The 23,581-nt window shown below is 46.6% G+C and overlaps 2 protein-coding genes across 3 annotated transcripts in view; one reads left to right on the plus strand and one right to left on the minus strand.

The window, feature by feature from the left end:
* The window catches only part of GNB1L (G protein subunit beta 1 like), a 195,262-nt gene that overhangs the window by 108,440 nt on the left and 63,241 nt on the right, over positions 1–23,581 (minus strand). The window lies entirely within an intron of this gene.
* TBX1 (T-box transcription factor 1) overlaps positions 7,760–23,581 on the plus strand; it is a 36,337-nt gene continuing 20,515 nt past the window's right edge. The window contains exons 1-2 of one of the 2 annotated variants that reach the window (XM_087913380.1): positions 7,760–8,213; positions 13,224–13,797. In XM_087913380.1, coding sequence (XP_087769506.1) covers positions 7,943–8,213; positions 13,224–13,797 — 845 coding nt within the window. In that variant the 5' untranslated portion in view covers positions 7,760–7,942. The remainder of the gene's footprint in view (positions 8,214–13,223; positions 13,798–23,581) is intronic. The other variant, XM_087913381.1, reaches the window with a different exon arrangement.

Consider the following 23,581-nt stretch of genomic DNA (forward strand, 5'->3'; position numbering starts at 1 on the left):
CTATACTATACTATACTATACTATACTATACTATACTATACTATACTATATTATTATTTGTTTGTGGTGGCTCTCTTGGTAGAACTTCCTCACGGGTCCAAACTAGTCAAACCGCCATTCTTGTCTTCCAATTTATTTTAAAAGTGGGAGTCCACTTTTTTTTTAAAGTAGCATTTTTGTTGAACTAAAATTCAGCCGGGTGGAAACCTCGTTGGATTTGGGGGCATAAAGGCGCATGTGGGATTCCGCAGGTGCCGGAGAGAGTTCTGGTGTAAGGACAATCCAGGTTTCCAGTCTGAGTGACAAAATTGGCTTGGGCTTCCGGAGTTTTCCAGAATTGTTTTGCTAATTTGTTTTAAGGAGTTGAGCTGGGAATTGCAGGACGAAGCGAATCCCCATAACAACTTTGTTATCCCCAAGCATGGAATTCTATTCAGTACAGACTTGCATTGGGTACACGTGTTCTCTTAGCGAGTTTGCAGACTGTTGGAAAGAGAGGCAGCTTGTAAGAGAGTTTGAAACTTGGCAAAAAAAAAAACCCAAAGTGGAATAATATTAAAGGGACTTTCTCTTTGAATGCAGAACTAAACATGACTTTCCTTCTCCTAAATAAAACTGGATCTAGAAAAATCCAGACGTAACCTTAAGACCCGTGTTCAAGCCAATATGCTTTCCTTTTCAATTGAGATACTCCAGTTCTGATTCCGTTTGGATCCAGACTCCTTGAATTCAAGGGGACTGGCTTCAGAATGAGTAGATCAGTGATCCTGCTAGATATATTTTTAAAAATATTAGGTTTGTGGGGTTGTAAACTGCCCAGGGACGTTCGGGTGTGATGGGAGTGCAGAAATGTAATAAATAACATAAACGTAAAATGGCGAAGTTATTCTTTCTCTGTGTGGAGGTGTCTTTTAAGAGTGAGGGAAGGGCAAACTTCGATTTAACACCATAACGACAACAACACTGGACACACAGCAATAGCAAAATAACCACACAACTGTCTGTACGCATAGAAACCGGACTTTAATGTTACAAAGATTGCTGATATTAAGAATAATAATTGCTACAGAATTCAGCTAGTCCTCCCTGGCCTGTTTCCCTATTTAAAAAGCAGCCAGGGAATTATGGATGATAAAAGTTTAAGAAAGAGGGGGAAAGGTTTGGTGGAAAAACTTCCATCTTTCTATGGATTCAACCCCCAGAATTCCCCAGGCAGCAGGCTGGAAGTTGAATCCACCAATGTTGGCTAGGGAATTCTGGGAGTTGAAGTCCATACATCTTGGGGTTGGGGGGGCACTGCAACAGTTTGCTTGGGGACTTGATTTAGTGTGGGGTTCTTGGTGCCAACAATGATGGTGTTTCCTAGCTGGGTTGTGAAATGTCTGCAAGAAAACAGCCAAGCTCAAAGAGCACCAAGGATCCCACAGTCTTCTTCTTCTTCTTCTTCTTCTTCTTCTTCTTCTTCTTCTTCTTCTTCTTCTTCTTCTTCTTCTTCTTCTTCTTCTTCTTCTTCTTCTTCTTCTTCTTCTTCTTCTTCTTCTTCTTCTTCTTCTTCTTCTTCTTCTTCTTCTTCTTCTTCTTCTTCTTCTTCTTCTTCTTCTTCTTCTTCTTCTTCTTCTTCTTCTTCTTCTTCTTCTTCTTCTTCTTCTTCTTCTTCTTCTTCTTCTTCTTCTTCTTCTTCTTCTTCTTCTTCCTCCTCCTCCTCCTCCTCCTCCTCCTCCTCCTCCTCCTCCTCCTCCTCCTCCTCCTCTTCTTCCCCCTACTCTTCTACAGGATTACCTATGTTTACAGAAGCATTGCCTTTCATCCCAAGGTCCAATGCCTCGTCCTTGGATGGAACATTTTTATTTTTATTTTGAAGCAGAGCCCAACCTTGGTTTTCTAACAAATTGTTCCTCCTGATCTTCTTCCCTGGGAAAACATACCCTATAAATAGGATGCTATGAATTTCCTGGTGAAGAAGCACGAAAGGGATGACTGGAAGTTGAAACAGTATAGCCCACAAAACAATATACAGCCCACACTAGAAGGTAGTTTTGGGGCAGCTGCTTCTCTTCTGCTCTCTTCCCCCCAAGTCTTTTCTTTGGGGAGGAAGCTGAGCCCCATGGATCATGTTCTCCTCCTAGATGTCCTTCTGGTGATGATGCTTGGGCAATAATCTTCAAAAATGGGAACTCTCAAACCATTTTTTATATCTTCTCCTTCCCCGTTTGAAGGTCCCAGGCTGAAGTTACACTATTTGTTAGATTAAATTCCAGAAGGGTGAAGAGTTTTAGGCCGGTGGGATTTTTCTGGGGGCAGGAGCAGGAAGGGGAGCACTGTTGTCCTATGTATTGTGTGAATGTGATCATTATCTCCAGCATTAATCATTTCTGGGTTTACCTGTAAAGGAGAATATTACATTACATTGATTGATTGATTAGCCTTTGGGCCATATCCCAGTGCAGAGTTCCAGGAACAAATTATTAGTAAAATTTGATAACAGTCATTTGAAATGGAATTGGATAAAATACAATTTAAAATGGAATTGGGATAAAATACAATTTAAAATGGAATTGGGATAAAATACAGTCTAAAATGAAATTGGAATGACATCCAATAATTTAAGATATAGGTAAAATGTGATAAAATTATATTTCAGTATAAAGGAGAATATTTGTGGCTCAGGGTTGAAATGAGGGGTCCTTGGTGCTCTTTTGAGTTTGGTGGTTTTCTCGCAGACGTTTCTTGACCCAACTAGGGAACATCATCAGTGCTAGAAGGGTATGGGATTTGTGAAGTGGAGAAGGAGGAGAACTGTGCTGTTTGAGTTTGTTGATTTCCTTGCAGACATTTCATGATCCAACTAGGGAACATCATCAGTGCTAAACACAACCAGAGCATCCCCTCAAAATTGGCATTACAGCTATCTTCTGCCACTCGGTCCCTTCCAGATGTTTTCAACTATGACTTCCATTATCCTTGAGCTTCTGGGTTAGATAAACGAGGTAGACCAAGAAATCTGGACACAAATTCAGAATGTTCATTCAACTTCCATTGGGGTCAATGATCTAGGAAGGGAAAGACAGATCATAGAAGGTGGTGGAACTGCCCAATACCTGAACTAGGTCCTTGAGATTTATTTCCATGGTCCTGGGAAGATGTCAGTCAGCGAGACAGATTCCGAAAAGAGGGCCCTTCCCCTTTCTATGCCAAAATCAATACCCTCTGCTCCCTTCCCTTCCCCTCCCTTCCGTTCCTCACTCCCATTCTGCAGTTTTTCAAGAGAGGTGCATTTTCTAGATTGGATGCCAGGAGGGTGTGCAGTCCTTTAGTTCCAGGAGACCTGCTTAAAGTGAAACAACCCCCACCCCCAATTCAGTGGATCCATCCACCAGGCTTCACCATTCTGGGAGGTCATGGAGGTGTGGGGGGAAGAAAAGATTCCCAAAAGTTGGATTGGAAAATAGAAAAAGATGGCCCAGGGAAAACACCTGGTTGGAAAAGGATGCATGTGGGAGCCACTGCGGGCAGGCTAAAACAATTTTGCATTCTTACTGCAACCAAACAAGACAGAGACGGACTTCGAAGGATAGTTAGGGCTGCAGGAAAACAACAACAACAACAACAACAACCCACAATTGCAACCAGCCTGCCTTCCATTGAGGGCCTGTATACTGCAGGAACCAGAAAGAGGGCTGTGAAAATATCAGTGGAATTGCTTGCCTTCAGAAATCGAGGACACTCCCATCACTGGAGGTTTTTAAGAAGAGTAACTAGATAGTCACTTATCTGAAATAATATAGTTCTCCTGCTTCTCCAGGGTCCCTTCCTCCTCTCCTCTCTACTCCAATTCTATTCCTATTGCTATTTTATTATATACAGACCCTTCTCATCCTGGACATAAACTGTTTCAGCTCCTACCCTCAAAACGATGCTATAGGGCACTGCACACCAGAACAACTAGACACAAGGACAGTTTTTTTTCCCCCCCATGCTACCACTCTGCTAAACAACTCATTCCCACAACACTGAAACTATCTAGTAAGGCTGCATTACTCTTCTCCTCATCTCTTCTATTATCTATCTCCTTATCTTCTTATAACTATAACTTTGTTGCTTGTCTCTTGCAATTTATATTGCTTTATTTAGTATCCTCGTATGGTTTGTGTTGATCACTTATTTAGTATCCTATGACTAGCACCAAGCATTGTATCTTACGATTTATGAGGATAGCATTTTATGATCAGGATTTATCCCTTGTTGCTTGTATGTACATGAGAGCTTATGCCCCAGAGACAAATTCCTTGGGTGTCCAATCACACTTGGCCAATGAAGAATTTGATTCAATTATTGGAAAATTGTGGGTTTTCCCTCTTTTTAGCCATACATGAATGGTTTGATATCCCTCTGAGTAAAGGATATGGTCTCTCTCGTTTGCTTGAATTGCATTGCATTATTTTGTATTTAGGTATAAGCTTGTAAGCTCTATTGGTTGAAACTGGTCTGTGGCTGTAATAAAAATATTGATCCATTGGTTGACAAAATGTCAATATTCTTAGACTTAGTTTTCTGTTGTTGTTGTTTTGTGTTTTTTTTAATCCAACACAGCCCTGATCTTCCATTCTAAGAACTCTTCCTTATCTATGCTTAATATTAACATTGATCTTATTGGTATTTGCGGTGGAGATTGGGCTTTAAATTGTGTGTTTTCAGCTGGATTTGTTTAATGTGTGAGTTGAGCAGTTACATAAATTTGTTTAACAAATATACAAATGCATATGGATTAGAAGGATTTTCATTGCTGTTCTAATTGTGCCAGTCTGAGACCATAATAATTCAGTTGTTTTTTTCTCTCTCTCTTTTCTGTTCCAACATACTGTATTAATGTTAAATGCTCTAGACAAAAACTCTTTTAAGGACCTTCCTGCCTATTTCTACTGCATCTTATGCCTGTGCTCGACTAGGCAGGAAAAAATAAATAAATTCCATTAATCCAAATTATACCAGTCCAAATCCGTAGCTCTTGTTCCTGATCTTCAATTCATGCCATCAGTTGTAGAAAGAGGTTTGGCAGATTTAGCGTCTGATCCGAATTTAATTAAGCAGATAAGCAGTCTCGTCTCACTTCACATAAGCTAGGATGACATAAAAGCTTTCTTTTTCTGTTATTTTAGTAAAGGGGGGTGGTGGTATCTAACCATGCAACACATGTCTATGATTTCAATCCCCCCTTACCCCCCCATCCCCCCATTTTGGCTTTAGGAATTAAGAGTATTTTTGAAGGGTGGGTTGGGACGATGGAAAACCTAAGCTGATAATCTTCAAGGGATCGCTCTGTTCTCACTCCTTGTTTTATGCCAGGGATAATTAGTTGGAGGATGACTTTATTGAGAAGGGAGAATTAAACCTGATGAGCAAATTAATTACAATAACGATTCATCCCACAATCTGCTCAACTGATAGGAAAGGTAAAACGACGGTTATGTAGATTCATTATCCTTTCTTGAGCTAGGAACTTTCTTAGCAAAACTGACCTCTAAGGAAAACGTTAATGAGAGGGAAACATTAGAGCGAGTCCTAAATGGGTTGACTACCATAGTTGATATTACCTTCACCCACAAAGACTGTTCTCTCTCACTTTCAGTCTACTTTTATGGTCTATTACCTGACACATTCAGGTGCCTGGCACTCTGGCTCTCCTAAGCCCCAGCCAGCAAGGCCAATGCTTAGAGATTATGCCGGTGGGTGCTATGACATTTGGAGGGCACCAGCCTTGGGAATAAGAGACTGAATGCCTGAGAGTTGGAAGGGACCTTGGAGGTCTTCTAGTCCACCCCCCTGCTCAAACAGGAGACCCCATACCATCCCAGACAAGTGGTTGTTCAATCTCTTCTTAAAAGCTTCCATGGATGGAGCATCCACAACTTCTGGTGCCAAGCCGTTCCCCAGATTAATTATCTCCTCACTGTCAGGAAATTTATCGGTTGCTTCTCTCCTTGATTAAATTTCTTTTTTATATATATAATGGGTTTGTATTTGTGCAAAGGGCCACCATGCTATCTCCTTTCCTTGAATTTGTATTTGGTCCCTATTTTTAAGCTCTCCAGTATCATATAATAAATCTTCATACCTGACAATTATTTTCATAATCCCATACATTTGGATGTGTGACTGCTTCCAGTGTAGATAGCCACAATGGAACCTTTGGGTAGTGTTTTTTTCTTTTAAATCTTTCCCCAGATATTGAACAACACATTTCTTACATGGTGCCTTTGGAAATATGAATGTTGTTTAGATTTTCCATCCCACGTGAAGGCGTGCCAGCCAAGTTGGAGATCAAAACCTTCTAATACTAATAACCTTCTATTTTCTAACTTCTGGTGCCAAGCCGTTCCCCAGATTAATTATCTCCTCACTGTCAGGAAATTTATCGGTTGCTTCTTTCCTTGATTAGTTTCCATCGGTTGCTTCTTGTCCTGCCTTCAGGTGCTTTGGAGAATAGCTTGACCCCCTCACCTTTGGGGCAGCCCTTGAGATATTGGAAGACTGATATCATGTCTCCCCTAGTTCTTCTTTTCATCAAACTGTACATACCCAGTTCCAGCAACCGCCCTTCATATGTTTTCGCCTCCAGTCCCCTAATCCTCTTTGTTGCTCTTCTCTGCACTCTTTCTAGAGTCTTTCTAGATGCAATAGTCCAAGATATTTGCATAACATATCCCAAAAGTTATAATTTCAGCCATTCATTGCCTATCCACATTCTTCATATGTTTTAGCCTCCAGTCCTCTCTCCTCAGATCTTACCTGAGAAAGCAATGCATCCTTGGAATCCGGAGCCTCTTGCCCCATTTCTGGATATCTTCCAGGGACCGGAAGTATTTTAAGGTGCTCCAGTCAAGGCCAGTCCCTTAGTGGGGGTGCGAAGCGCCGAGTTTTTGTTTTCTCTGTCCTCTCTGAGCCTTTTTTTTTGTCTTGTTTTCCCTCCCTTCAGACTCGGTTACCTTTTGTTAAAATCTTTGGTGCGGCTTAAAGAGAGTAATAGAACAGAACCAGCGGGCCCAGGTAGATTGTCTTACACGCGCATTACACGCGCGCACTCTCCGTGACCTTGCACGGAGGGGACAGTGCGTGGGAAAGGGGGCCCTTTCCATGCCCTGTAAGGAAGCGGGAGGCGTCAAGAAGGATGGGGGGGTGGGGGGGGTGGGATAGAAGAGGGAACCGGGGTGCTCGAGGTCGAACTAGGGACCCAGAGGAATAAAACTATGCAAAGTTTTGGAAAGAGAGCGGGGTGCACCAGTTTTAACTTCTGCCCGTCCTCGCCTCCCGGGACGGAATGGGACAAGCCACCATAGGACAACTCACTTCAGGACAATTCCAAAATTCAATTTCATGATTTAAAATAGTTTTTTTTAAAAATAATAATTGTTGTTGTCATCCACATTTCATTTCGTTCCATCCTTTAATGATTCTACTCCACTATTTCTTGGTTATCGGGGCAACGTTTGTCCCGTTTGGGGGCAAGAGTTACGGGAAGAGAAAGGAGCGCAGCCTCGCTTGCGCATCCAACCGGGCCCGAACTCGGCGCAAACGGCTCCGGATCGCTGCCTTTGCCCGCCGCCAGCGCGGGAGGTGCAGGCGAGGAGGAGGAGGAGGAGGAGGCGGCGGCGGGGCAGGGCGAAGGCGCGCTCGGCGGCGCTCTCCGCCAACTGGTTGGAGGGAGCGGAGAAGGGCTGGGGAGGGGCGGGGGGGGGAGGGACGGGCCCCGGGCGGCGGCGGCGGGGGTGTGTGTGAAGGGAGAGGGGAGAGCCGCGTTGGAAGCTTCCGTTGCTTGCTTGCCTTTCCTCGCCACTCGTTGCGGCCGCGTCCAGGCGCAGCCGCCCATGGAGCGCTGAACTGGGCTCGGAGAGCGCCGTCGGGTGGGCTTCCCCGCTGCCGCCCCTCCCCCCCCGCCCCCCGTCCCATGGACGAGGCGAGCCCCTTGTCCCCCAAGGCCAACGCGTTCAGCATCGCTTCTCTGATTGCAGCCGCCGAACCCGCCAGCGAGGAGGAGGAAGAGGAGGAGGAGGAGGAGGGGGAGGAGGAAGAGGAGGAGGAGGAAGAACCTGCTCTGGACTGTCAGCCCGGCACCGCCTTCGCCGGAGGGAGCCTTCGCAAAGCTTACCACCCCCCCGCCGCCGCCGCCGCCGCCCGCAGAAGGATGCATTTCAGCGCTGTCACCCGAGACATGGAAGGTAAGGCGGCGAGAAGGGGGAAAAAAAAATCACGGCCGCTTGCACGGGTCTACATTCCGGGGGTCCTCTGCTCTCTGCCCCCCCCTCTAGGGACCACCCTCCCCCGCCGAGATTCGGGCGAAGGGGGTTGAATGGGGGACAAACTCCCCCTCCTTAACCCCCCCTTTCCTTCAATCTGCCTGCTCTTTCGCCTAAGTCAAATAAGGAACCTAACCTACCTCTGGTTAAAGACGCTCCCCCTCCTCCCCCCCCCTGCGCTCCTAAGGCTGCCGTTCGCTTCTGGAACTAATGAGGGGGGGCTCTCCGATTAGGCCGGCTTTTCGGGGGCTCCTGACCTCCAAGCCAACGCGCTACGGGACGGAAGCTCAGGAAACCTGACTGAACGGCGCCAGCGCCAGCTGTCCAGCCAGCCAGGCCGGTCTTCAAAGCCCGGCGCCCTTAGGGTGTCCTCGGCTGCCGTCCCTTCGACTGGGAGCTGAAATCCAACCGCCTTCCAAAAACACGTTGTCGGGGACACTTACGATCAAGGCGTGGTACCCCGAATCTTTCTTCTTCTTCTTCTTCTTCTTCTTCTTCTTCTTCTTCTTCTTCTTCTTCTTCTTCTTCTTCTTCTTCTTCTTCTTCTTCTTCTTCTTCTTCTTCTTCTTCTTCTTCTCCTTCTTCTCCTTCTTCTGTTTCTTCTTCTGTTTCTTCTCCTTCTCTTTCTTCTTCCTGTTCCACCACGGTTGTGTGGTCTCAAAGACACGACATCTGCTAGGGGCCAAAGTTGGCTTGTTTTCGGATGGACCCAGGTTGCGTCTCTGCGTCCTCACACTTCAGGCATCCAGAAAAGCCGGGCTTGAAATGGTTGGGGAAGCGACCTTTCCCCTCCCTCGCTGCCCCATTAATCCCCCACGGTTTTTGTTGACAGATCTATGCCCCCCCACACACCAGATCCAGCTGCAGCTGCATTCACACAAGCAGCTAACTTTAAATCTTGGTTGAGCGTGGTGTACTATTGCTACGGCTTAATTTACCGGTCAGTGTGTTGGGTCAGCCTAGAAAAAGAATCAGCTCAGGCCAGTTTGGTAACCAGGAGAAATGCACTGGGCAAGTCCTGCTGTTGCTGCTTAAGAAAGCGGGATTCTCTGAGTAAACCTTTAGTTAACTCTGGAGTACCACGTTATCTCTAAGTAACCTTGCCCTGGGAATAGATATCCAGAGTCTTTTATATCAGAGGCTCTCTCCTTCGTTTCCGAGGAGTAAATCCACCGCCGGAAGTAGGTATCTAAACCGGGGTGCAAACATAAATATTTTTTTTCCTCTTCCGATGAGGGAAACAACCCCAAAGCTACGCCTAGCTCAAGTCTGGGGATCAAACTATCAGAGCCTGTTACTCTTTTAATGACAGCTTCCTGTCAATTAGCGAGCTTGCCACGAGCCTTACCTGTTTCCAGGGCAAACTCACGCGTCTGTAGGTCTGCGTGGAGAAGGGAGGGGGGGGATGCACGCAGCGTGTCAGAGGCAGGAATACAGGAACCTGTACTCCGGATTCACACAATATGCTTTGTGGATCCTTAGCTCAGGAACTATAAGGAGGCTTTAAAGCGGGATCAAAAACCCCAGTCTAGGCTCTTTGAAATCGCTGAGTTGCTAATCAATTTAGCACAAAATCTGAGATGAAGAATCGCAAAGATGTTGTTTTTCAGCCGCAGGGTGTGATCCTTCCTGTCTCTCTCTCTCTCTTTTTTTTAAAGGGGTCCTTTCTTTTAAAGTGAGGCGAAAGTGGCTTGTTTTATCCCTGACCAGGATAATAAAAATAAAACCAGCTTCTGTGCATTTATCTTAGGCTGGATTTAGAGATCCACAGATGGATCTCTAAACGGTGTTCTGTCTCCCTGCCATTAATTGCGCACCAAGTCGGGTTTCAGGCTTAACTAGCACGCAAAACTGGTTAGCAGTGTTCATATTTTGCCAGTCCGGTTCTTACAGACCCCCGAAACACAGCTTTTAATATATATATATACACACACACACAGGGTTGTTGTTGGGGGGAAAAGTTGGAGGAAGGTGTGGTGGATATGTCCGCCACCTTATTTGTAAAAATAATAAAGGCAGGCTACAAATAATTAATTAGTTGGTGGTTTACACTGTGCAGAAGGGATGAAAAGAAATAAAAGAGGAAGGAATGGCACGGCCCCTGTTCATACATTAACAAAAAGATTACAAGAAGCAACATGTGTCAAATAATATTGTGGGTCCATCTGAGAGCTGCAGGTCAGAGAAACCTTGAGGGCTGACCCCAGGCCTTTGAAAAACCAAAATATTTCTCTGAACTGGAGAATAGCAGAGAAGCCCGCAGGGTTTTGAACTAAATATTGGTCCCAAATATTGGCGATGGAGGTTGAGAGGCTGTAGCTATCAAATGAAGAAAGAAAAAAATATCCTGAAAATTAGGCGCCCAGAAAAATCCCTCCTAATCGAGCCTGGAAATGGTGGTGGAGTGTTTGGAAGAATGGAAGGTGGAAAGGGAAAATAAACAACAGGGCTTCTCCTGGATTTTATCCAATTCTTTCTAGGGTTTTTTTTTTTATTGCCTTGGATTCTTTAGAAGATCCCAAACAGGTTCAGAAAAAATCCTTTCCCCCCTCCCCCACTTTCACACATACACACAAAACACAGACACACTAATACACACACACACACACCTCTACTATCTGTCTGTCTATCCTAATTCATTCATCTATCTATCTATCTATCTCTCCCTCAATTCATCTCTCTCTTCCTCTCAATCCCTCCCTCCCACCCTCCTTCTCTCTCTCAATTCATCCATCCATCTATCTATCTATCTATCTTTCCTCTCTCTCTCTCTCTCTCTCTCAATTTCTCTCAATCCCTCCCTCCCTCCCTCCCTCTCTCTCTCAATTCATCTCTCTCTCTCTCTCTCTCTCTCCATCCTTCCATCCATCCATGCAAATTATTGTACTACTCTTAAAAATAATCCTCAAAGTCGACACCCAGTTAATGGCACATAACCATCATCATCATCATCAACAACAACAAAATAGCCTTGGCCTTTATTCTCTCGCAGAATAAATAGTGTCGATCTCAGAAAATTTAATCGCGGGAAGGAGAGAAAATTATGGCGTCTCCTCCACCGATGTCAAATCGCGGAGCTTTCGCTCGAAGGGCCGGAAAAACAAACTCTCTCGCCAGCGGGTTTCAAGGGCTTTCGGGGGGAAACCGCGGTAGGAAATTATTGGACGTGGGGCGGGTGGAAGGCGGGGAGGCGAGAGGAGCTGGAGGGATGTATGGAAAAACGCTTGGCTCGTTTCCTCGCCACCCCCCCCCCCCGCCTTATCTTTCAATGGCATTTGACATTAAAATAAAACGGAGGGTGGATCGCGCGTTCTCCTCCCGCCGCAAAGGCGAACTTTGTTTTTTTTAAAAAATTCCCCCCTCTCCAAAACGAGAATTAAATCCCATTAAAATTCCTCGGGAGTCCAGCCTGCCAGGGAAGGCGTTTCGCTCCAGATTCCAAGGCTCCGATCGCCCCGATAAGATTGCCGGGAGTTTAAACGCCGGCTGGGACGCGGGGGAGCGCGGGTGTTTTCGGAAGTTGGCTCCCTCTGAATCTCTGGATCTGTTCAGACCCCTTTCGCTCGGTCTCTAAGCTCCCTCGCCTCGGCCCAAAGGATCAGGACAAGGCCAGTGCGAAGAAGGGGTTGCGGGCTAAGCGACCCTCCCTTCCTCCTTCTCCTCCTGTTGGTGGAAGCCCAATGCGTCCGGCAGGATTCCATTGATATAGATATGGAAAGGAATATTAGAAGCCAGCTCACCCACCCACCCTCCCTTTCTTTTCGCCCGAGACCCAATTGCTCTCCTCGTCAAACATTCCCGGGGGGGTGGTGGTTTTTACCTGCAAAGGTGTCTATACCCCCCCCCCCACACCTTTCCTCTCCGTCTTATCTCCGAGGAAGGCGAGGAGGAAAGCGAAAATCAAATCCGAACTGGTTTGGTGGAGGCCTCGGGGATACCCGGCGAGGCAGCCTCGCAGCCAAGCCCGGGAGAAAGAGAGGCGAACAAGTTTGGGGGGGCGGGGGGGGGGGTAACCAGCCTCGCCCGGCGGCGGCGGCGGCTGTGAGAGCACATTGCTGGCCGCCTCCTCGCCTCTTCCCCTCTAGGCTGGGGAGGCCGAGAGAGAGAGAGAGAGGGAGAGGGAGAGGGAGAGAGCGGAGCGGAGCAAGCTCCTTGGAGGCAAGGAAACCAGGCAAGAGCCGCGGTGCGCGCTCCCTGGAAGAGGCAAAAGGCGCGCCGCCGCGCCCTCCCCTTCCTTTCCCCCTTCCCGCTGGGAACGCGCACTGGAAGCCGTGGGAGGGGAGCGCGCCTCAGCTGGGCGGAGAAAAGGGAGAAACAGCGCGCAACCCCCCAAGCCTCGGCTGCGCGCACGGAGTGAACGGGTTCCGCTCCGGGGAGAAGAAGAGCGCCCGGTCGGACGTGGGGAAGGGCAGACCTCCGCTGCCCCCTAACTTTTGCCGCCGGGAGCCCGGAGCCTAAGGGGGCGGGGGAGAAAGGAGGAGGAGGAGGAGGAAGGCGGTGGGGGGGGGGAGAGAAAAGGGGAGCGCGCGTGGGACGTGCGCGCTCCGGCTCGAACTTGGCCGAGCGCAAAAGCGGGAGCGCAAGAGGGCAGCCGCGAGGGACGCGCCCCCGGCCGCTTTGCTCGCGCGTTCCAGGCGGCCCTCCGAGGCGCGCACGCCGCTGGCCAGCCGGCGGTGTGGCTGGCTGGCGGTTCGGGGTGCTATAAGTGGAGGCGGGCCGCGACGGGGCGGCCCAGAGCCCAGCGGGAGGGAGGGAGGGAAGGCAGGCGGGCAAGCGAGGGAGCCAGGCCGGCCGGCGGCGCTTGGGTGCCCTCTCCGCCCTCCTCCTTCTCCTCCTCCTCCTCTTCCTCCTCCTCCTCCTCTGCTCACACTCTCTCTCTTTCTCCCTCTCTCCCTCTCGCTCTTCCTCGCCGCCTGCCTGGAATGATCTCAGCCGTCTCCAGTCCGTGGCTCACGCAGCTCTCCCATTTTTGCGATGTTGCAGCTTTCACCGCCAACAGCCTGAGCAGCCTCAACTCGGCCGCGGCCGCCGCGGCGGGCTACCCTCACCTCCCGCCCTCCCCGGCCGGAGAGACTTACGGCCAGCATGAGCCGCCGCCGCACTACGAACCCTGCTCGGCCCAGCCGCCGCCTCACCACCCGCCGGCCCAGCAACAGCACCACCAACCGCCGCACCACCACCACGGCCAGGCGCAGCACGGCGGTTACTCCTTCGCGCCCGGAGCGGCGGGCAACAACCCTCCACCCCCGGTGGGCTCGGAGGCTCCCGAAGGCGGCGGCGGAGGCGGTGGAGGAGGAGGAGGAGGAGGAGGAGGAGGAAGCGGCGGGGGTGGAGGAGGAAGCAGCGGATCGGGGTCCGGCTCTGGAGGATCAGGCCCGGCCTCGGCCAAGGCTCCGGTCAAGAAGAACCCCAAAGTGGCCAACGTCAGCGTCCAGCTGGAGATGAAAGCGCTGTGGGACGAATTCAACCAACTGGGCACTGAAATGATCGTCACCAAAGCCGGCAGGTTAGAAGCCCCCGCCGGGTCTCTCTAAAGCGGACGGGGTGGGTTGCGGAGGGGTATTTTTGTGGGGGGAGGGCGCAATTCTCCTTCCCTGGCGTTTGGGGAGGAAGAGGCGACTCGGGTTTCTGCGGCTCCCTTCCTTGCGCGTTTCCCAGGCCTCCGCTGCGCCGCCTGTGCGCCATACATTTGGGGGGGTGGGGTGCCCGCCTTTGCGCGCTCTCTCTTGGGGAGGACTCGGCCGACTTGGCGCGTCTTTCCCAGGAATTGGGGGCTGTTGGAGGCGGAAAAGTCTGTTGCGGGTGCCACCTTAATTTGCTGGGGGTGGAGGGGGGGGAACGCCGCGGACGGCTTTGGATTGGTGGAGGGGGAAGGTTTGGATGCCAAACGCTGGCGGAGTTTGTCTTACTGTTTAATCCTCCGCTGCTTTTACTCCCCGGGTAAAGTGGGGACGCAGTGCAGCAGTCCGTCCTTTGTAAAATGACTGGGAAACACACACACACATACAGAGAGAGAGAAAGAGAGAGGATAAACGAGAAAGGAGGGAGAGAGAGAAGTTGTGATTTTAATAATGCAAGAAACATTGAAAAGTTAATTCCCAAGCAAGGCCCGATCTCGCTTGCTTTTTCCTACCTCCTTAGGCCTCTCCTATTTTAACGATTTCCCTCCGGCTCAGCGTATGTCCGCCCACTTTTCTGTTCTTAAAGCCGCTTTTTGTTTTCCTTAAATTCGGTCCGGCTGTCGGGAAAGGTACAAGGTGGGACCAAAAAAAAAGAAAAAGAAATCACCTTTCGGACACCCCCCTCCCCCCAATCGAAGGCGGGTCTGCCTAGTTTGCAGGAAATGAAAAATGTAACCGAAGCCGGGTCGGTCACCAGAAGAAGAATAATTAGCTGTGTTCGCTCACGGCGATAAGTGATCGGTTCATTAAGGGTGTAGGGGAAATATCTCCGGAACCTCAGGTTTCAAAACCCATTTTTAGTCCTGCTTGGTCCAGGGCCTCCCGCCTCCAGCGTGCATGCATTCGCCCTTAGCCTTTCCTCTGGCTGGGGATGATGGGGGTTGGCTCGACACATCTTAGAGGGTCGGCCTTGGGGAAAGTGCAGGGCGGTGTGTTTTCCAACCTGTTTGCAAATTTTGGCGTGTTTCTGCAAGGGTTTGGAAGCGGGGCTGGCTCTCTTTGAATGGGTTGCTCTCTGAAGTTCAAGGGGGCTCCGGATTTTGCTTGTTTCCTTTCCCTTCCTTTCCTCCCTTCCTTCCTTCTTCCCTTCTCTTTCCCTTCTTTTCTTCCCTTCTTCCTTCCTCCCTTCCCTTTCCCTCCCCTCCCTCCCTTCCTTTCCTTTCCTCCCTTCCTTCCTTCCTTCTTCCCTTCTCTTTCCCTTCTTTTCTTCCCTTCTTCTTTCCTCCCTTTCTCTCCCCTCCCTCCCTTCCTTTCCTTTCCTCCCTCCCTCCCTTCCTTCTTCCCTTCCCTTTCCCTTCTTTTCTTCCCTTCTTCTTTCCTCCCTTCCCTTTCCCTCCCCTCCCTCCCTTTCCTTTCCCTCCCCTCCCTCCCTCCCTTCCTTCTTCCCTTTCCCTTTTCTTCCCTTCTTCCTCCCTTCCCTTCCCTTCCTTCCTTCTTTCTCCTGCTAGAGCTTCAATTGAAAAGGCCGGAGTGCAGATGATTTTACCCAGTGGAATTGTCCCCAACTGGTCGACTCGCTCCGGTTCTTCGCCATGCAAAGCTCCCGGGCAGAATCATTCCCGTATTTAGCAAAAAAAAGGGAAAAAAAAGGGGGGGTGGAGGGTCTGTGCGTGTCTCTTGTGTGTGTGTAAGTGGAGGAGGAGGAGGCAAAAAAAGGGGGCAACATTAACAATGCAATCCAGGGTGGGGGTTTTTGTTTTTTTTATTTTAAAGAAACCAACAAGCCACAGATTCCGTGGCTCAGCCGCCGTTTTGTGCTCCCCTTTTCTGAGAGAAGTTTTTGGGGTGGCGCTTTGTAGCTGTGGCGGTAGCGCTGGCCTTGAAGCCTTCAAACCCTCAAGGGGGGGGGGGCGGGGGGCGGGGGGGAATCCAAAGCCAGGGCCCCCTAATGACAGTCGCAATCTGCTTAATTAATCAATATCCTCCCCCCCCTCCCCCAAGACAAAATGTTTCTGTAGTTCGGAATGGTCGCTGGTAGGTCGAAGAAAGAAAAGATTTAGAAGAAAATGGCTACCAATTCCAGGATTTCATTGTCGTTGGTACAATAAATAGTGTTCAAAACCTGACGTGTATAATAAGTGTGTGCGTGTACTTGAGTGCGTGCCTACGAAAGCATGTATGTGTATATATATATATACACACACATTTAAAATAAGTGCATACATATGTGTGGGTATAAATATATGAAAAGCATATGTGTGTGTCTGTGTGCAATGCATGCAAGTGTGTGTGTGTGTGTGTATGTATGTGTGTATGTTTACACGCACAATTTAAAACATGGTGTGTGCTCCTGTGTGTTTTACTTGCCTGTTTTGTGTGTGTGTATATATATAATAGTGTGCATGCATATCTTTGTGTGTGTGTGTGTGTACATTTTAAATGCCTGTGTGTATGAAAGCATGCGGCTGTATATAGATTTTGAAGGGCATGCAAATACAGAATTTGTGCACGCACACTCACATATACGCACACACATTATTCATTCTTTCCCTCTCTTCCCCCCCCCCCCAAAAAAATTAATTATTGGTTTTTTGATTGTGTGAGGTCTCCGTTTACACTTCCCATGGAACGTTTTTGCTCTGTTAATTTCTTCTAGTAACCCAACGAGCCCCTTCGGCTTTATTAAAAGTAAGATTATAAAATTATTAAATAAGATTATAAAAACGAGAACGCGGCTTTGGTAAACGGGTGGAAAATACACACCGCTGGCCCGCCAATGCAAATCTAGGCATGTTTTCCTATTGAAGGCAATCTGTTTTGAACACGGGCCTTGGTAAAAGGGTGTAAAAATATATTGCCTCAAATGCAAGCAACCTCTTTAGAGAATCGGTCTATATTCATCCTAAAAATGCCTGTTGGCACTTCGCACTTAAAAAAGAAATGAACAGGACTGAGTTGAAACAAAACTGATCTTGTTGCTACCCAAACTTTGCTCCGGGGAGTGGGGGAGGGGGAAGAAAAAAAAATAGAAACAAACCTCCTCCTCTCTTCTCCTCTGCGTGTTCATGCCTTTATTTCCCCTTTCATTTTAAAGGGGGAAATCACATAAATCTAGGATTAAAATGGAGACCCGAGCTGACCCTTTTGCTAGCATGGTTCGTGGACTTGTAACTAATAAAAGGAGAATGTTTGTAGCTCGGGGTTGGCTCGGTGGTCCTTTGGTGCTCTCTGAGCTTGCTTGGTTTTCCTTTGCAGACGTTGCACGACCCAAACTACGGTAGGTAACCTGGTTGGGGCAATGAGATGTCTGCAAGGATAACATGCGGCCTTGTCTCTGTGGTTGGAACTCAAGTGCGCTGCAGCGCTTTCTTGGTGGGGAGTTTATTCCTCGATCTCAGTAAAAAAGGAATGGAAAATACAAAACGTTTTCGTGGACCTTAAAGTCTTCCCATGTCAGTTTGTCTAGGTGTGGTTTTCTAACTGATGTAGAGTAGAGTAGAGTAGAGTAGAATAGAATAGAATAGAATAGAATAGAATAGAATAGAATAGAATAGAATAGAATAGAGAGGAGGAGGAATGGAATGGAATGGAATAAATAGAATAGAATGGAATGGAATGGAATGGAATGGAATGGAAAATAGAGTAGACAACAGAATAGAAATAATAGAATAGAATATAGAATAGAAAACAAAATAGAATAGAATAGAATAGAATGGAATGGAATGGAATGGAATAGAAAATAGAGTAGACAACAGAATAGAAATAATAGAATAGAATATAGAATAGAAAACAAAATAGAATAGAATAGAATAGAACAGAGAGGAGGAGGAATGGAATGGAATAAATAGAATAGAATAGAGAATAGAATAGAGAATAGAATAGAATGGAATAAAAATAGAGTAAACAGAATAGAAATAATAGAATAGAATATAGAATAGAAAACAAAATAGAATAGAATAGAATAGAATAGAATAGAGGAATAGAATAGAATAGGAATAGAATAGAACAGAACAGAATTCTTTATTGGCCAAGTGTGATTGGACACACAAGGAATTTGGCTTAGGTGCATAGGCTCTCAGTGTACATAAAAAGAAAAGATACATTAATTTAACTGCCTGACATCTACCAGTAAAAGCTCCCAATCAGGGAGATTTCCACAAATTTTGGAATTCGTTATTTTATTCCATAGGCCAAGAGATGTGTCCAGATAAATTCTGTATTTTTGATTCCACACGGATCTTCCTTGGATTAAAAAAAAAGGGGTGGTGGCGGCTTCAGCATTATTCTTTACAGAAACCCCCAAAGTAAACCTCACTCGGTGTGCTGCATGGATTTAAGTTTAAGGTGTCCTGAAAATATATTTTCTGGAATAAATCCAAGTTGTATTGGAGAGATGCACCCAATCATAAACGAAAGTTTACCAAGAATTACCCAACATGCAAAGCTAGAGCCCCCTCGTCCCTCCTCCCTCCAGAGTTATAATTTTCCCCATTTCTGACTCTAGCAATACTATGAACCATCCCTAGAGGGCAGCACAGAGTGGATCCATTGGCTCCATCCTGCTGCCCTCTAGAGGACACTCTGATTTTTGCACCCAAGATGCGGTAAGCAATCAATTTTTTCCTTTTTTTTTTTTTTTTTGCTGGCTGGACAATACTAGCCACACTAGCTGAACCCAACTCAGCTTGGTGAAGAGACCACGGTTAAAGGTAACCTTGGCTTTGTACAACGCCCCTCCCCCCTCCAGTCTCTAGCTTTCTTCCAACCTGGCAGTCTCTCTCTATAAAATGTGACTATAAATTCCAACACCCCTCGTGCCCGACGTTGGGGTCCTGCAATTTGTAACTTGCAATCCCACAATGTATTGGTGAGACACCAAAAGGCAATGGTTTCAGTTTTTACCCTAGATTCACAAGAAGAATGTTTCCATGTGTCTGTATAAGAGAGAGAGAGAGAGAGAGAGAGAGAGAGACAGACAGAGAGAGAGAGACAGACAGACAGAGAGAGAGAGAGAGAGAGCGCAACAGACAGAGAGACAGAGAAACAGAGACATAGAAACAGACAGAGACACACAGACAAAGAGAAGTTACAAAGACAGAAATAGACAGCGTTTGTGTGAATTTTCTATGAATCAGCCTGGTGTCACCTATGTGTAAGTTGGGCGGTATATAAATTTGTTTAATAATAATAATTAATAAATAGGGCAGCCGTTTCCTTTTATTTCGGCTTTAGAGGCTGCAGTAGGCTGGAGAACAGTTACTCCAGCCTGTGGGAACTTTTTAAGAGTTGGGAATAGTTTCCCCGTCTCCTTCTCCCTCCCCCCCCTCCCCATCTTCTCAAGGTTCTCCCCGTCTGGGTTATGAGGGAGAGAGAGAGAGAGAGAGAGAGATGAAAGGAACATCAATGGGCCTGATCCACCAGCGTCAAATAGAGGCTGATAGAATTTTTCTTCTGTCTCGCCTTCTAAATCCATAGCTTAAAGCTCTTCCACAGAAATCCGCCTTTGGATATTTTCAAAGCTAAAGGGGGGAATCGAAGGCACTTTTTCTCCATTCTCCCTCTCCCCGCCCCCGCTCCGGAAGGGAACGCAGACTTTTGAACATTGTGCCCTAATATTTTCTGTATTCATAAAAAAAAAAAAAAAACGAAGAAGAAGAAGAAGAAAGATTTCCCTTTCTCACAAGGACAAGAAGTGGTTTGGGTCGCGGGTGTAAATCCTAAACCGATATCGACCTTCGCGTTAGTATCAACCCGATTGTCAATAATATCAACATTCATGCACGACCAGGAAAATTAACAAGAATCGCCCGGATCATTATTTAAAGTAAAACAATAACAATATAAGTCTCCCCTGAAGTTACCACTCCTTTTCTGAGAAATAAAATCTTGGGGTTTTGGATCCCCCCGACCCCGCTAAAAATATACGGGCAGTTTATTTAAAACGATTTTTTTTTCTATTGATTTATCTTAGGTATATAAACCTCCTGTCTCACAAATGCGTTTTCAAAATCACCCCTCACCCTCCGAAGTGGGTTTTTTTCTAAAAAAAAAAAAAACCCGCCGAAAAAGTGTCGTTTTCTCGCAAGAAGGTTTATTTATTCTGGTTATATTTCAGGTTTTCTTAAATCGTCCGCCTCCCTGGGAGACTTTTGCGGGAAAACGACCTTCAAACGCTCTTTCGAGTGGGAAAGGAAGTTTTCCAAGACCCCCACCGCCCGTGGTTTTTTTTTTTTTTACCCCAGCCCGGCGGTGGGTGGGAAGGGAAGGACTGCGCCTAATTTGTCAGGTTGATTTCAACCGGATTGTGTAGCTTGCGATTCCGTAGAGGCGCTGCTTCCTTAACCGACCGCGTTCAAGCGATTCCTTTTGCCAAAGGCCCGGTTCAAAATGGATCAAATCCTTGAAACACGCACACAACAGACAGGCAGACACACACACACACAAAAACGCAAAAGCAAAAGCAAACAACTGCTTTCTTTAAAACAATTGCTGTCTTTAAAACCGTGTTCTTCAAAATGGTCATTGTTGATCCTGGAAGGTATCTAAAGAGGTTAGATATATTATTGTGGTTCTTCGCACAGCCGGCCAGATGTTCACACTGGATTTGGCTCCCCAAGGCAGATGTGGTGGTCTGAGGGCGTTAAAAGGTCTTGGGGGTCTGTTCCAAGGAACAGATCCCTTTTACTGGATTTTTCCTTATCAGATATTACATTATCAGACGTTAACATAATGATCAAATATTCTATTATGTTTTCAGGTATTGAGTTGTATTATAATTATCTTGCATAGTACTGTTATGCTATCTTATTTATTATTATGGGCAAACTACAATTAGAGTCACAGAGAGAAAAGTTGGTGAAAACTTTAAAAAAAAAATTTTTTTTTAAATAGAAGAAAATAGGCATTCTTTATTGGCCAAGCATGATTGGACCCACAAGGAATTTGTCCCCGTGCATAAGCTCTCATTGTACATACAAGCAAATAAATAAATAAGCAAATAAATAAACATTTTAAAATAAAAATAATATAATAATTCAAGTACTATTAATGGGGTGTTCGTATAGCAAGCCAGATGTTCAGATAGTTATTCTTATTTTATTCATTCATATCCCGACTTTATTCCTTGTTATAAAATCGCTCCAGGCTCCGAAGCCTCATACGCCTTCCTCCTCTTATGTTGCTGCTATTATTATTATTATTATTATTATTATTATTATTATTATTATTAGTAGTAGTAGTAGTAGTAGTAGTAGTAGTAGTAGTAGTAGTATTAGTAGTATTAGTATTAGTATTAGTATTATTCTCAGTCTTATTAGTTCAAACCGTATTTATTACATTATTTTCATAGCGTCAAGGTTTGCGGGCCGGCGAAGCATTCTAAGCCGTCCCGGAGAGGGGTCAGGATGAACGGAAAAGTTTGGGCTTTTCACTTTAAACCCCTGATTTAACTTGCGTGGGGAAAGGAGGGAGGTCCCGTTTAGGAGGGAAACGAAGCCCCCCCCCCCAAAAAAATAAACAAACAAACAAACCAAAAAACCCCCAACAACCTCGACTCAAGACGGGGTAAGAAAGCTGCGAAGGGACGCATACGAATGGAAACAAATTCAGATCGTTTTCGCTCCAGGTTGGAGGAAGGACGCGCGATAAATTTTTAAACGGCGGCGGCGGCGGCGTTGTCTTCTCGGGTTCCTTTGTCAATAAAAACCCTCAGGCTGATCTGGGGGCTTTGCTCACCGGCCTAGGAGCCGGCCCTCCTCTCTCCCTGGCGGTAAAATTAAGAGCAAAATGTAAAACAAAATAAAAAGTATAATGTAGATTATGGACTTTAAAATTCTTTCTTTCTTTTCTTTCTTTCTTTCTTTCTTTCTTTCTTTCTTTCTTTCTTTCTTTCTTTCTTTCTTTCTTTCTTTCTTTCTTTCTTTCTTTCTCTTCTTCTTCCCCCTCTCCCCTCCCCCATCCTCCTCCTCCTCCTCCTCCTCCTCCTCCTCCTCCTCCTCCTCCTCCTCCTCCTCCTCCTCTTCTTCTTCTTCTTCTTCTTCTTCTTCTTCTTCTTCTTCTTCTTCTTCTTCTTCCCCCTCTCCCCTCCCCATCTCTCCCCCTCCCTCCTCCTCCTCCTCCTCCTCCTCCTCCTCCTCCTCCTCCTCCTCCTCCTCCTCCTCCTCCTCCTCCTCCTCCTCCTCTTCTTCTTCTTCTTCTTCTTCTTCTTCTTCTTCTTCTTCTTTTCTTCTTCTTCTTCTTCTTCTTCCCCCTCTCCCCTCCCCCATCTCCCCCTCCCCCTCCCCCCCCCTCCCCTCCTCCTCCTCCTCTTCTTCTTCTTCTTCTTCTTCTTCTTCTTCTTCTTCTTCTTCTTCTTCTTCTTCTTCTTCTTCTTCTTCTTCTTCTTCTTCTTCTTCTTCTTCTCCTCCTCCTCCTCCTCCTCCTCCTCCTCCTCCTCCTCCTCCTTCTTCTGTCCTCCTCCCGCTCCCCCATTATTATTATCATTAAATCCTGACAAATAACTACGGTAAGACAACATGTTCAGGCAACATGTACCTGGGACACAGGTAACAAAATCCCCCCACACGTGTTCCTTGCAAAGCCTCCCGCTCACCCACTTTTCCTCTCTCTGAAGGAGACGGGTAGCCGGGGAAGAGGGCAAGATCAATGCTGGTGGGCTGCACAAGGCTTGGACTACAACACCCATCCTCCCCCACCTGGCTGAGAAGGCTGAGGGTTGGAGTCTGAGAGAGCACCCAGTGGGAGAAAACTTGTTCCAAGAAGTCTATTCAAGCGACCTCAAATGATCCTGGTTTTTGTTTTTGGGGTGACACCAGCGTGATCGCAACTCCTTTCATTCGTTGGAACCAGCTCAAAGTTGTTGCATGCAGCCAGTTCGATGTGCTCTCACTTCTGCTCCAGCTGAGTTTCAGGAGAGAACAAAACTGTATTTCCTCACTGTGTGGAATCTTGCCCAGAAATTGTCTCGTTTGATTTGGAAAGGAAGGCTCTTTTGAAAAACCGGCCTTTCTTTTTCCATTGAGCTTTCAATATGGGCTTGCCAAGAACCCCGGAATATTGCAACTTGCACCTTGTGTTTGGAAGGAAACTTTGGTAGGGCATGTGCCATTATTTTACACTTACCTTTAACATAAGCCCAGAGCAGGGAAAGTGTTGGAGGCAGCTATAAATTAAGTGGGAGGGAGGGAATGTCTGTGGAAGGAGCCTCTTGGGTTTAATGATGGAATTTATTCATGCCATCACATATATGCTATCTGGGAAGTTGCTCTGGGTTTGTAAAGCTGAGCTCAAATTGCCTTTAAAAAAAAAGCAGTCCAGAACTTGCAAACCTTGAGATTCGTCAAAGAAACGCAAAAAGCAAATCAGACCAACTTTGGCCTTGCATTGATTGGCCTATGAGAAAGTAGAAGCTTTACTAATACAACGGTGTGGATTTTTCACTGGTGCTAATTTTCCAATGCTGACTATGTCAGGGGTGAGAGGTGGGCACCAAGGATTGCCATGCTAGTGAGAATGTCTTTATGAATTTATTTTAGCTCCTTCCAAGCATGTCAAAAGAAGATCCGTTAATTCAGAAGGCCAGGCGGTTGAAGCCAAGAGTTTAAACATGGGAGGTTAATTTTTTTTAAAAAAAGTTGCGATGGGCAACCAAGTCTGTGATGGGCAACCAAG

The sequence above is a fragment of the Pseudonaja textilis genome, chromosome 15 (genome assembly GCF_049901715.1).
Source record: "Pseudonaja textilis isolate UNSWEBS1 chromosome 15, rPseTex1.2, whole genome shotgun sequence".
Taxonomy (NCBI): Eukaryota; Metazoa; Chordata; class Lepidosauria; order Squamata; family Elapidae; genus Pseudonaja; species Pseudonaja textilis.